Here is a 14,166-nt window from a genome sequence, read left to right on the forward strand (position 1 = left end):
TTTATACCATTAAAATATCTTCTAGATAATTGATATTACAGAATACTGCATGCTAGAGCCAAGTCACGTTTTTGCAACTTCTGGAATTTGAAATCTTGTTTGATTTTTCTTTTTCACGTATATCCTCAAGCGTATCTTAGCTGACGACTAGAAACGTGGGGTCAATTCTGTATCTTATACTATAGTGAAAATGCTAAAAGTGAAAGGCTCTGTCTCTTTTCAACTTCCTTAAATAGAGACAAAGCCGCTCACTTTTAGCATTTTCACCATATTGTAAGATACAGAATTGACCAACTTGATGGTGTTATTTTGTCACCGACCGTTTTTTGAAAGTTTTTCAAGCGTACAATAACGATTTTGGAAAAGTAGATCGTGTGGTTCGCATTACGTATCGTAATTTATCACGCACAAATATGCACGCACGCATGCACGCTACGTAACTTAGAGCGATATCGAGAAGGTATCTGGTTAAGAGTCACTTTTGGCGGTAGAAACAATATCTGATAAATTTAGGTCGCGTGAAACTGGAGAAACAAAACATCCAAGTAATTCAAGGGGACAATGAAACAATCACGATCTCTATGGCCTCCACGACATCACACGAAGCTATACTCACAGGTAATTTTACCACGCATTGTCATACACCTACGGATATCCAATCGACATGAAAGTTCCAGAAATATCTCTCAGAATCCTTTAGAGGTTCATGTTGCTTGGATACTCCGTGACTAACAATCGCACATACAAACAGGAAACACGAAACCGTGATACGTCTTCTGAAAACTAAATATACTCAGACTTAAAGATCACTTTGCTTCAAAATTTCCATCATCGTCTACTTTTAACGTAGTCACATTTCTATCTGACCCATCGCGATTTAAACAGTAGGCGTGCGACTTATAGAAACAACTCTGTGATGATCGCAATTCTCTAGTAGCAATACGAAGAGATAATTTCTAAAGATACGGAAGAAATACGTCACGCGGGATGCTGATAGTCGAAGGTATTAGATCAGGCCGTTCGCAGGTCCCGGTGAAAGTCACACGATCAGCAAGATGACGGCGACCAAGGTCGAGTGTCGGGAATTCGGTGTTGAATCGGGACCTCACGTTGAAGAAGTCGCTTCTTACGCTTACACCGTGCAAGAGGAGAATTCCAAGCCGCAGAACGGCGTGTTGATCGAGGAGTTTTCAGATGCCGAGGAGAAGAAGTCAAATTTGGGCGCCAATCGAGGCGTCACGATTGTCTCCGTTTCCGACGACGAGTCGACCTTGAAAGCATTGTCGCGAGACGTCAGCACGGAGGATATGCAAGCGGCTGATCAACTCCCAGAGGATCAAAAAACGACGAACGGCATTCTCGACGAGCTCGCCTTCAACGGCACGCCAGAAGAGAAAACCTTAGAAGACGTTAAGTTACATCGAATCTCCAGAATCACAGAGACCATCGCCGAGGAGCAGTCCATGGAAGAACCGTTGTCGGCGGCGTTGTCGGGGCAAGCTCTGAAGCGAGAAAGTTTAGATGTGAAGACGATAAACTTGCCCAGTCAAAGCTCTACGATTAGCGACGCGAGTCCAGTGAAAAAGGTCGCGGAGACAACTTTAGATTCACCAAGCTCAGCCGTCGAGTTGTCAAAAGAAACGGCGAAACTTGAGAAGACGAAAACCTCGACCATATCGAACGAAACGTTGTCAAGACAGAGTTCTCAGAAGGCGCAGCTCGACGATGACGACGAGGAAGTCGACGACGAGATGAAGGATCTTTTAGCTCGTGTTAAACGGCAACGTAGCGTATTAGACGAAATCCTCGATAAAGAATCGGGCAGAGAGTCAGGTACGACCGCGAGGTTCCACGGGAAGCTTCAGCAGCTAACTCTAATCTCTAAGCACGACTCGCCGAAACATATTGTTGCATCACTTTTACTTACGGCTGACAGATCGCTAATTCTCTCACCCTTTCCTCCCTCTAGCATGTGACACTCTCACAATTTCATTCGCGTGGAAACATAAAATATCTATCGACAGTTTGCTGATAGGAAATCATAAAATAATACTTATAATTCTTAGAAATCCTACCTGCTCTCTCATATTACTATATTTTACCTAGAAAAAGATTTATCTATAATAAATCTTTTCTATTGTAAATATAAGAGATTAACTATATTAATATTTACATTAATCAGTATGTTATTTATGTTTCCATGCGTAACATTGACTATCTGTATCCTTGGAGTTTCGATTTTTATGGCATTACTCTTCGCCAACTTAAAAGAAATATCGAGGTAAGGTTGCAGCTTTTATTCTAAAATAGATAGTCAATTATATAATTTTCACTGCAGTTTTCTGAGCACCTATTTAACCAAGAGCTTCTAGGTAAGTATATATTAAGGACGTATTACTTAATGGATATTATTCAGCGCAGGTGAGATAAAGGAACAAAATGTATCAGTGAATCGCATTTGAATTTAATATTTGCGTTAATTTTGGAAAGAAGACTATACCGTTCTTCGTTTTAATTACATAAAGTTAATAAGATGTGTGAAAATCGAAATTTATCGATGCTTAGAAGATGCAATGTAACAAAATTAATTAAATGATAGATCGTCACATGACTGTCTTGATAAATTAAAATATATCATTCTCTGCAGAAAAAGATTTGGTTGTACAACAATATTCTTTAGCCGATCATACGCTGATACATTCTCCCGTTAATTTACTGGTAATTTGAGAAGGAAGGGTTTGTTTAAACGGGCATGCTTCCATGCGAAATCAATTTTTTAACACGTAACGGTTCACTATTTGCATCTTATTCCTCGCAGCCCCGCCTCACGTCGTGAGCACAGATCTCACCGATCGTACGATCTTCGAGACACAGAATACGAAGTTCGTGGTGCAGGCCACTGGTTTACCAAGACCAGATGTGAAGTGGCTCAAAGACGGTAAGCCTCTTCGGGCCGGGGACCGAGTAAGAATCACAACTTCAGGAGAATCGTACGAGATGGATCTCAGCAAGGCCACCCTCGAGGACGAAGCTCTTTATTCATGTGTCCTGACGAACAAATTGGGCGAGGAAACCGTGGAAGGTTATTTAATTATCGATACTGTCGACCAGTTGCGGAAACCAAGATTTACCGAGCCTCTCAACGACGTCGACGTCGCCCTCAAGGACAATGGCGAATTTAAGGCTGTCTTTACAGCCGATCCGGTCCCGGACATCACATGGTATATATTTACAGTCTATAAGAGAGTTTCTCAGTAAAAATAAGATTTTATTTAATTAAAGTTTACGTAGAAATGTTAAAATATAGGATAAAATAACAGAAAACAATATAATCATCGTTTTCTTATTAGTTTCAACCTAAGTCTAGCTTGGCAAAAGAGATTTATGTGTATAATTAAAATACATAAATTTAATTAGGCCGAAAAAATGTTATTTTGTAAGCAAATCTATTTTTCAGGTACTGCAAAGGTCACGAAATTCCACCCGACGATTCTAGAATTAAGTGGACCATTACTAACGGACCGGCAGCGGATAAATTGACAGAAAGTAAAGTCACGTTGAAAATACCGAAGTGTACGAAAGAAGATACTGGAGAATATACTTTGAAGTTGAAGAATAAATGGGGTGAAGCTGAGAGTAGTGTAAGTAGCGGAACGTTAGAGTAATAAAATCCGACAAGTATAGGAGACCGTTTAACGATTAATAAAATTTTTTGCTTCTTCAGGCATTCTTGAGTCTCCTATTGAAACCGGAAATTGACAACTTTAGGGATCACTCTGAATCGGTGGACGAGCGAGTTGAATGGCAAGCCATTATCAAAGGAAATCCGAAGCCTGATATCAAATGGATGAAGGACGGTAGGGAACTGCAAAAGGACGAACGATATGACATGGAGGAGGATAAAAGAAATTGCAAATACAAACTCGTCATTAAAAAGCTCAGTCTAGAAGACGGAGGCGTCTATACCGTTGCGGCAACGAATTATTTGGGTGAAGCAAGTGCTCAAGCTACTCTCACGGCTCACAGTAAGCGAAAATTTAATTTTCAGCCGAATATAACGTATTCAAACATAATGTTATAAGATAAAGAGATACTTGGTAGACATTTCTGTTGTGAACGGATTGAAGAAGTTAAAATAAAAACTCTTCTCTGCAGCTGAAGCTCCAGTCTTCTTGAAAGACCTATCGAAGATGCAATGCAGCGATCGTGAAGACGTCGAACTGAAGATCCGCGCGACAGGCGTTCCAAGGCCGAGCGTGGAATGGCTGAAAAACGGCGAGGTCATCAAGGAGGACGAAAGGTACCAGGTGACGACTCACGTGGACGGCATAGTGGACAGTAATCTCTTCATCAAGACTTTCTCCGAGAAAGATGTTGGCACAATAACGTGTAAAGCGAGTAACGTTGCCGGAAGCACTCAAACTAGCTGCGATCTATCTATGACGTTGACGGCGCCTTCGTTCGGCAAGGCGCTGCCAAGATCGGAGGAGGTCGACGAGGGCGAGCCTCTGGAACTGAAGGCCAAAGTGGATGGTAGCCCGATACCTAACATCGCCTGGTTCAAGGACGGCGAAAAGATCACGCCGGACGATCACGTGAAGATCAGTACTTTGCCGGATGGCACCACGAAGCTCACGATTGATACGGTGAAGCCTACCGATTGCGGCGCCTACAAGCTCGTCGTTTCAAACCCTAGCGGCGAGAATTCTTCGCTCTGCGCCGTCGCCGTTACGCGTGAGTGCATTTTATCTTCTTCATCAACAGATCGTTGGTTCGTAATCGTCTTAATACAAGTCGATCTGCGTTTCTTACAGCCGAACGAAGGAGACCGTCGTTCACGAAGCCACTGGAGGATACAAAGGCCGTGGTTGGGCAACCGTTGAAATTGGAAGCTCAAGTTTTAGCGTTCCCAAACCCGCAAGTGCAATGGTTCAAAGATGGAATACCATTACGACATACGAAGGAAATGAACTTCGTGAACGAACCGAACGGTCTCATCGGATTGAAGATGGATTACGTGCGTCCGGAGGACGCAGGAACCTATTCGGTGATCGTATCCAACGCGCTCGGTGATATCACGGGTACGGCTAAGGTGCAAGTGGAAGAGAGAGAAAAGAGGCCAGAATTCGTTGCGAGTCTTCAACCGCAAACCGTCGTCGAAGGTTTCCCAGTAAAGATGGAGGTGAAGACCATAGGAAAACCGACGCCCGAACTCAAGTGGCTGCGAAATGACGAAGAAGTCAGTTTAATAATATTATTAATTTTACCACCATGTTCTCTCGATATATCGCAAATTAATATTTACCTGTCGACAAAATGTCCATGATTAAATGTACTTTCAGATCGTTCCAGACAACAAGCATGTAAAAATCATTAGTCAACCGGACGGTAGTCAAGCCTTGATTCTCGACAAGGCAACGCCAGAAGACGTCGGCGAGTACCAGGTGGTAGCCGGCAATACAGAAGGCACTGCATCCTGCAAAGCCAAGCTGGACGTTGCCGGCAAGGTGAAACCGGACACGCCGGAGGAAAAGCCGGCATTCACCAGTCCTATGCGCGACGTGTCCGTCGAAGAAGGTCAGCCGTTGACGCTGGACGTGTCGTTCGTCGGCAATCCAATCCCCGACGTGAGCTGGACGAAAGACGGCGAGCCGGTCGTGCCGTCAGAACGCGTGACAATGAGCTGCGACGGGAAGAAGGTCGGTCTGCAGGTCGATCCGTGCAAGCCCACAGACGCGGGCGTCTACGGCTGTCGGATAAGCAATCCGCTGGGCGAGGACACCGCCAGCGCTAACGCCATCGTCCGCAAGGTCTACCAGCCACCGACCTTCACACAGAGGTTCACGGACTTACAGCAGCTGCCCACGTACGACGCCAAGTTCCCGGCCCGTGTCACCGGCATACCGCAACCGGAGGTGACCTGGTACTTCAATGACAAGCCGATCCTGAAGGACAACGACAAGTACAAGATAAAGCACGACGGCGATGCCTACTGCTTGTACGTGAAAGACTGCGCATATGACGATTCGGGACGGTACAGGTGCAGAGCCGTCAACAAAGGCGGCGAGGCGGAATGCGCGGCGAATCTGACTGTAGTAGATAAAATGTAAGATCTCACGGAAGGAAAAAACAAGAGCTCTATCTTATATGCGCTAACATTTGTCATTTCAGTCAAAAAATGCAGAAAGTCGAGCCGCCGGCATTCCTCAAGAGGATCGGCGACTGCGAGGTCTACAGAGGCATGCCGGCCAAGTTCACCGCGTGCGTCACGGGATACCCGGAGCCCGACTTCGAATGGTACCGCAATGGCGACCGGATATGGCCCACTGATCGCATCAGGATGGACCAGGAGGGCAGTCTGTTGCGGCTCACGATAGTCAACGTGGACGAGTTGGACGCCGGGAAATACGTGCTGAAGATATCCAATCCTCACGGCGAGGATTCGTGCAGCGCCGAGATGGTTTACGAATGTAAGTAAACGGCAATTTCGTCTTCGAGGATGTACGTCACGAGATTTTCGAAATATTCAAGCCACTTTTACATGTCGATATTTCTCAACCGCAGCTCTGGAACCACGCGCGAAGAAACCTCTTGCCGATCAGTACGCGGATTACGACAAGTACCGGAAGTCCGGCATCCCGCTGCCCTTGGCGGACCGTCCGATCATCAGCCGCATGATGGACCGACACCTGACCCTCTCGTGGAAGCCGTCCATCCCCATCGGCCCGCGCGTGCCCGTGACTTATTTAGTGGAGATGTGCGAACTTCCGGATGGCGATTGGTTCACCGCCCGCACCGGTATTCGCAGCTGCGTCTGCGACATTCGCAATCTCGAGCCGTTCCGCGATTACAAGTTCCGCATTCGCGTGGAGAACAAGTACGGCATAAGCGACCCGTCGCCGTTCGCGCAAACGTATCGCGCCAAACTGGAGCCGGAGCCGCCCAAGTTCTTCCCGTATCTACCGCCTGGCATCGACTTCCGTCCCGAGACCAGTCCCTACTTCCCGAAGGACTTTGACATTGAGCGACCGCCGCACGACGGCTATGCCCAGGCGCCTAGGTTCTTGCGCCAGGAATACGACACTCAATACGGCGTGAAGAACCACAACTGCAATCTCTTCTGGTTCGTCTACGGCTATCCCAAGCCGAAAATGACGTATTACTTCAACGATCAGTTGATCGAGTCGGGCGGTCGATACGATCAGAGCTACACTAGAAACGGCCAGGCAACCCTCTTCATCAACAGAATGCTCGAGAGGGACGAAGGTGTCTACGAGGCTGTCGCTACGAACGAACACGGCGAGGCCAGGCAGAAAGTTATCTTAAAAATCGCCGAGTATCCCACGTTTATCGAGAGACCCGACGAGACCATCGTAATGGTGAGAAGAAACGGCCAATTTACCGCTCGTGTAACGGGCGTACCTTACCCGGAGATCAAGTGGTACAAGGACTGGAAGCCAATAGCATCATCTACCAGAATTAGGGTGTGTTTCGGTTTCGTCTTTTTATTATACGTCCCGATTTCACCGCAGAGTAGCGAAACGGTCCATTTTATTGTAACTAAAAGAGAAATTTCCTTCTGACTTTAAAAACTTTAAAACTTACAAAACTGTAAATTAAAACGATACCTTTGCGATCAGATTCAGTTCACCGAACCTGACATCACGACCCTCATCGTGAACGACGCCATCGTGAAGGACGAGGGACTTTATTCGATCAGCGCGGGTAACGTGGCCGGCTCGATATCCTGCTCGGTGATGCTGCACGTGGAAGAGAGCGAGCACGAATACGGATACAGGACGTACAGGAAGAAAATGGACGTGAAACCACGCGACAAGCTGTTCGATGACTTGTACGATCTGGGCGACGAGCTGGGCCGCGGCACTCAGGGTGTAACTTACCACGCGGTCGAGCGAAATACCGGCAGAAATTACGCCTCCAAGATTATGCACGGGCGCGGTGACCTCAAGCCGTTCATGTACAACGAGATGGAGGCGATGAACAACCTGCATCATCGCAAATTACTGCGATTGCACGACGCCTTCGAGACCAACGATTCGGTCACGTTGGTCATGGAGTTGTATCCTTATTTTTGCATTTTATTCGCCTCGCACGTAGCGTTAGTCGTAGTAATTGTGATAAAATAATTATAAGACACTTTTTAACGTTAATTACTGTCTATTATTTTGATTATAAATTCTATTCGTTTAATATGCTACGCGGAAATAACACAATTCAATTAAACGATCCTTAACGACGGTAATTTAGAGCGGCCGGTGGCGAATTAGTGGACAACCTCACGAGGCAAGAACATTATACCGAGATAGATATCGCTCGTTACATACGCCAATTGCTGTGGGGATTGGAATACATGCATGGAAATTATTATGCGCACCTCGGTCTGACGGTAAGTTATTTGAAACTCAGTTTTTTCAAAGATGAAAACTTTAAGTGTCAGTGCAATTTCTTGTTATACCACTTAAAACGTACATGAGATTCAAGATTTAGATAGAGAGGAAAGTCCCCTGTTATGAGAAAGACTTCTAATATGAGATAGCAGGCTTTCAACACCCAATTTCAATCACAACCTTCTTTCACGGCGATTACACAATCTAACAATGAATTTTCCACTAAACAGATCTTACTCCAAGGGCAATAAATTCATGGTAAATGCCGGTCTCACAATAGGGGATGTTCCTCTAATAAATGTAGCTTGTGAAATCTCTCGTTTTTCAAATCTTTCTCTTTCATCAAACTCTATTTTCGATTTCGCTCTAATTAATATGCGACGTTTAATATATTACGTTTTCTCGCAGCTCGGCGATCTGCTAATCTCCCACGCCGGAGGAGACGACCTGAAGATCGGAGATTTCGGACTTGCCCGCAGAATTTCGCATGCAAGGCTGATGACCCTGGCGTACGGTATGCCTGAATACGTCTCGCCGGAAGTAACTAACAACGAGGGTGTCAGCTACGCCGCGGACATGTGGTCCGTTGGCATAATCACCTACATTTTGCTGTCGGGTATCTCGCCATTCAGAGGTGCGAACGACAGAGAGACGCTCAAGAAGATCAGAGAGGGCAAGTGGGACTTCGACGACCGATGGAGAAATATCTCGAACGAAGCGCAGGACTTTATCCGCAACTTATTGGCGTACAACGTCGACAAAAGGATGGACGTTAAGGCCGCCTTGGCTCATCCGTGGTTCAATTACATCGACAGCTCGCCGCCGGAACCCTATAGGATACCTTCCGAGAATTTGAAGAATTATTACAAACTTTATCGGTAAGTAAATCACAATATCTTAGGCCTCGTAGATGTAACAGGTTTTCTCAAGCAGAATAAAGTTTTTTTTTTTTTAATAAAATTTGTTGCAAGCTAAAATTCATAAAACCGACGGTGTTATTGTAGAATTGGTGTAATTTATTATTTTAAGAACGTTTATGAGATGAGGCATTTTTGTAGCGACTGGTACAGCAACGCTTCGTGCCGCACGTGGTACCGCAGAAGCAAACTGGAGACAGCGTTCGACGATCCATCGCGAATGGTGTATCCGCCCGGACATAAGTTCACGCCCGAACCCGACAGGAGTCGCAGTCCGTTGAAGAAACGCTCGCCCAGAACGTGGGAAAATCAAATACCGTCCAGAGAACCGATCGACACGGAGATCGGCATAATCAGTAGTGAAAGCCAGTAAGTGGCAACCGTAAAGAATGCAGCCGAGTTGATTTCAAAGATATCATAGAAGTTCTGTGATTTTATGCGTTAATATTAAATTAATATAATTTGCAAATAGTTTAGGAAAGTCCCCTAATATGGGACAGCGGGGTTTCTGTAAAATTAATAGGCATCGTCAGTTGATTCCACCATGAATTTATTGCCCTCGGAGCGAAATCTGTTTTGTGGAAAATTCATCGTCAGGTTGTGTAATTGTTGCGAAAAAAGATTTGTGATTGAATTTGGGTGTTGAAAACCTACTGTCTCATATTAGAAAACTATCTCACAATAGAGGACTTTCCTTTATGTCTATAAGATATATGTAAAATAACTTAAAAGAGTGTAGAATATAAACTCGACGTAATTTTATATAACAAAATTCATGCAACTCTTTCATCTTCTATTTATACTTTACAGTTATCAGAACGGTCCAGACACATATCTTCTTCAACTGCGGGACACCGACTTCCCCGTACGACTACGTGAATACATGAAAGTCGCGTGCAATCGTAGCCCCGGATTCTCGCGTTCTATTACGGAAGACAACGGCTTCGACTGGAGAGTAAGTGTACAGCTGTAAAATTGGGAGCAAACGAAATATTACCCCAAACACTGTTCAAATAGCGTGCCACTATTTTCTTATCAGGCTCCCATCATACGGGAACGTCGTCGATTCACGGACGTCATGGACGAGGAGATCGACGACGAGAGGAGGGCGCGCATCAATCGGTACGGCTCGGCGGACACGTTCACGCTTAGACGTTTGAAGAACGAACTGGGCACGCGGTTAGACAGTTATGCCGAGGCGGAGGCGATGATCGAGTCGAAGAAGGAAGGCCAGCTTCCGTTCTTCCGCGAGAAGCCGCAGATCTGCCCGATCGAGGAGGGCAAACCGGCGCATCTCACCTGCCTGGCAGTAGGAAACCCGAAACCGCTGATACAGTGGTTCAAGAACGACATGGTCATACAGGAGAACAACAGGATCAAAGTGACGGAGGATTCTGACGGGAGATCCATGCTCAGTTTTCATCCTACGAAGGAGCACGACATCGGAATATACAAGGTCGTGGCGAGGAACCCGATAGGACAGACGATTGTCCGAACCAGAGTGTTGCAGGCAACGGTTTCTTGCGGCCCGGATTCTCCGGAGGTACAGCGATTAAGCAACTTTTCAAGTGGCGATCAATTTATTTACAAATGTACCTCCATTTTCCAAGTGTGTTGTAATTACCTTCAACTCCCCAGGCTTCCGACGTTTCGGATACCGAAGTCCTCCTGCGCTGGAAGCAGCCCAAGTACGATGGCAACTCGCCCGTGTTGTGCTACAATCTACAGTACAAGGAGGGTGATTCAATCGCCTGGATAGACGTCGCCTTCAACATTGACCACGAATTCTATGTGGTGCGCGACCTGAAGCAGGACACGAGTTACAACTTCCGTCTGGCGGCGCGCAACCGCATCGGTTGGAGCGAGAAGGGCATCCCGTCCAAGTTGATCAAGACGCGGCTGCCGGGCTGCCCGAAGGTACAAATCACGCGGGCGATGCGGCATCTCCAGGAGCTGACTGAGGCCGGCCAGGAGATTGTCCTGGAAGAGGACAGGCCGCACATCGATTATTCCCTAGAGGAAAATCCGATCGAATGGTCGGTGGAGCCGCAGCTGTCGGCCAAGTATAGCTTCATCTCGGAGTTGTCGCGCGGACAGTTCTCCGCGGTGGCGAAGGGCGTGGATAAGAGGACGGATCGCGTGATCGTCGCCAAGATCCTGGAATTGAACGCCGAGACGGAGAAGCAGGTGAACCGGGAGTACGAGGTGTTGCGCTCACTGCGACACGAACGGATAGCGATGCTGGAAGCTGCGTACAAGACATCGGGCACTCCTGTGGCGGTGTTCATCCTGGAGAAGCTTCAGGGCGCCGACATACTCACGTACTTCTCCAGTCGGCACGAGTACACGGAGAACTGCGTGGCGAACGCCATTACGCAGATCCTCGACGGCCTGCAATATCTTCACTGGCGCGGCTACTGTCACCTGGACATTCAGCCGGACAACGTCGTGATGTCGTCCGTGAGATCGGTGCAGGTGAAATTGGTCGACATGGGCTCGGCCCATAGAGTCAGCAAACTGGGCGCGGCGGTGCCCAAGCACCTGGGCCATTCCGAGTACAGATCACCCGAGCTCTACAACGACGAGCCCGTCTACCCGCAGACGGACATCTGGATGGTCGGTGTGCTCACCTACGTATTGCTGTCCGGGGTTTCTCCGTTCCGCGGTAAGGACGCGGACGAGACCAGGCAGAACATATCCTTCGTCAGATACAGATTCGAGCATCTCTTCAAAGAGCTGAGTCAAGAAGCTACCAGATTTCTCATGTTGGTCTTCAAACGCGCGCCAAGGTAATAATTTAAGGAGCTTTCACGATTAATATATCGAAATTGAAGCCGGATCATTGTACTTGATATTAAACGCGCAGTGTGAAGTAAGCCTTTCATAATAAAGAGATACATTAATTTTTTGTCCCCAGCAAAAGACCAATACCAGAGGAATGTCACGAACATCGGTGGCTAGTGCCGACCGATTTCATGATTAAGAAACGCGAGAGGGCTGTGTTCCTGGGTAACAGATTGAAGGAATATAATGAGGAATATCACGCAGAAAAATTAAAGATAGCTTCAGACAGTGACAGCCTGGCGAGCGAGAGTTTGCTGGGTTCCAAACAGAAACTTATCAGGTCAACCAGTATACAAGAAGAGCTGCTGACTACGTTCTAACGATGTGGAGAGCTACAATTTTTTATTTATATTTATGTATACATACACTTGCGCGCGCGCGCGCGCACGTGAATACGCGTATGGTCCATAAGTATGTGCCACTTCGCGTACAAGCCTAGTCTATATCCGAACATCGAGGAGGGGAGAGCGACGAGAAACGAGATGTACAAGGAGAAAACTCTCTCTCCTTGTTTTCTCTTTTGTTATTATTTATTTGTTACAACTTGTAATTATAACGAAAATCGTTGTCGACCGAGCGTCGATGTTTCGCCGGCCCTTTCGTCGGCAGTCAAATTTTCAGCCGTCCGTTAATTCGACGAGTACGACCGATAACTGGTGGTCTACACATTTCAATAAATCCAGGTAAAAAGGTAAATGGAATAATATACAGAATAAATCGAATTTTTTTGAAGTTTAATAAAAAATGTTGATCAAGCATTGTACGAAAATTATAAATAAACACTTGACAAAACGGTAGTACGCACCTTTCTAATTTCTCCATCTCTCCATTAGCGTGAGATATTTTGTTTACAAAATTCAATACGTACACGATTTAGAAATGAGATATTGGAATTATAATTGTTTAGATATATTATTACACACCTGCTTTTTCTTTTTTTATTTACAATTGCTCGTTGGCATTACAATGTCTCATAGAGAGAGAGAGAGAGAGAGAAAAACATTGTACATGTGTGTGATGTAGTTTTAATCCTCGAAATACGTTTACATTTTTCTCATATATATGTAATAGTATAGATCGCAATTAATGTATATTAATGCAATTTCGTTACAACAGTCCGAGAATTCGATTGTATGAAACTGAAAGATCAATCTCTTTCAGGTAAAAAGACTAGCAAAAGTAAATCAACCTAAAGCACATTTGAGCAAGTTCTGTACTTGTACACTAAAAAAGAGGCACAAAACCAATTTGAAAAATGTAAAGAATTATTTGTTAATTAAAATGTTACAATGTAAATCATCTCTTTGCAAATTGCATTACATAATCTTTAACTTTACTTCGAAAGGACTCTTTATCCTTGACAAACAAATCCGCTGCATCTCTGTTTAGAGGATCGTCAAAGTTTAGGAGATCCTGAAAAGAGAAAGAGAAACAAAATAATACAAGTATAAAATGCACTCGACACAAGCGCACCGATCCAACGGGTTACGCAGCAGAAAGTGCTTATATACGTACAGTGAAAAGAGAATTTAAACCCCACACAACGTCTTTCAGTTTGCGCGTTGGTGCCCATCCCATTCCATCGATGCTGCTTTGTCTTAGAATGGATAAACATACATCGCCATCCTCGCTGATGTTAGGATGCCATAGCTTCGTTAAACACTTTACTATTGGTGGCTGAAAAATACAATTTAGAACAGTGGTTAGTGAGAATTCAGGCGCAATTTTCTCCCTACTTTTCATGGCAATGTACATTGACCTCTTCTCTCTCTCTCTCTCTCTCTCTCTCTCTCTCTCTCTCTCTCTCTCTCTCTCTCTCTCTCACTCACTCACTCACTCACTCACTCTTTCTCTTTGCTTTTCCTTTCATCCCTTTCTTTCCCTTACATCTTAATAGTGATGCTAGAAGCATCACAATTAAAGCCAACGGCACACGATAGAGGAGACCGGGTATGATGGTCACACGGGTAGGTTGTCACAAGAGTTATAACAGAAAA

General features: G+C 45.5%; 2 protein-coding genes across 8 annotated transcripts in view; one reads left to right on the forward strand and one right to left on the reverse strand.

Moving 5' to 3' along the window:
* Nucleotides 1-13,161, forward strand: part of LOC105567695 (muscle M-line assembly protein unc-89) — a 39,918-nt gene extending 26,757 nt beyond the window's left edge. For 3 of the 5 annotated variants that reach the window (XM_012022761.1, XM_012022763.1, XM_012022762.1), the window contains 18 exons: nt 514-618; nt 1,027-1,833; nt 2,819-3,221; nt 3,458-3,641; nt 3,725-4,025; nt 4,156-4,734; nt 4,815-5,239; nt 5,343-6,106; nt 6,172-6,470; nt 6,565-7,484; nt 7,641-8,080; nt 8,269-8,407; nt 8,817-9,286; nt 9,467-9,694; nt 10,136-10,280; nt 10,365-10,868; nt 10,964-12,114; nt 12,243-13,161. In XM_012022761.1, coding sequence (XP_011878151.1) covers nt 514-618; nt 1,027-1,833; nt 2,819-3,221; nt 3,458-3,641; nt 3,725-4,025; nt 4,156-4,734; nt 4,815-5,239; nt 5,343-6,106; nt 6,172-6,470; nt 6,565-7,484; nt 7,641-8,080; nt 8,269-8,407; nt 8,817-9,286; nt 9,467-9,694; nt 10,136-10,280; nt 10,365-10,868; nt 10,964-12,114; nt 12,243-12,489 — 8,111 coding nt within the window. In that variant the 3' untranslated portion in view covers nt 12,490-13,161. The remainder of the gene's footprint in view (nt 1-513; nt 619-1,026; nt 1,834-2,818; nt 3,222-3,457; nt 3,642-3,724; nt 4,026-4,155; nt 4,735-4,814; nt 5,240-5,342; nt 6,107-6,171; nt 6,471-6,564; nt 7,485-7,640; nt 8,081-8,268; nt 8,408-8,816; nt 9,287-9,466; nt 9,695-10,135; nt 10,281-10,364; nt 10,869-10,963; nt 12,115-12,242) is intronic. The other 2 variants (XM_012022764.1, XM_012022765.1) reach the window with 1 other exon arrangement.
* A 17-nt stretch (nt 13,162-13,178) lies between these two features.
* Nucleotides 13,179-14,166, reverse strand: part of LOC105567697 (NEDD8-conjugating enzyme UBE2F-like) — a 3,602-nt gene continuing 2,614 nt past the window's right edge. For all 3 annotated transcript variants that reach the window (XM_012022769.1, XM_012022768.1, XM_012022766.1), the window contains 2 exons: nt 13,685-13,846; nt 13,179-13,582 (listed from right to left, as the gene is read on the reverse strand). In XM_012022769.1, the coding sequence (XP_011878159.1) occupies nt 13,466-13,582; nt 13,685-13,846 (279 nt within the window). In that variant the 3' untranslated portion in view covers nt 13,179-13,465. The remainder of the gene's footprint in view (nt 13,583-13,684; nt 13,847-14,166) is intronic.

The sequence above is a fragment of the Vollenhovia emeryi genome, unplaced genomic scaffold (genome assembly GCF_000949405.1).
Source record: "Vollenhovia emeryi isolate VEMERY1.0 unplaced genomic scaffold, V.emery_V1.0 DF939135.1, whole genome shotgun sequence".
Classification (NCBI taxonomy): domain Eukaryota; kingdom Metazoa; phylum Arthropoda; class Insecta; order Hymenoptera; family Formicidae; genus Vollenhovia; species Vollenhovia emeryi.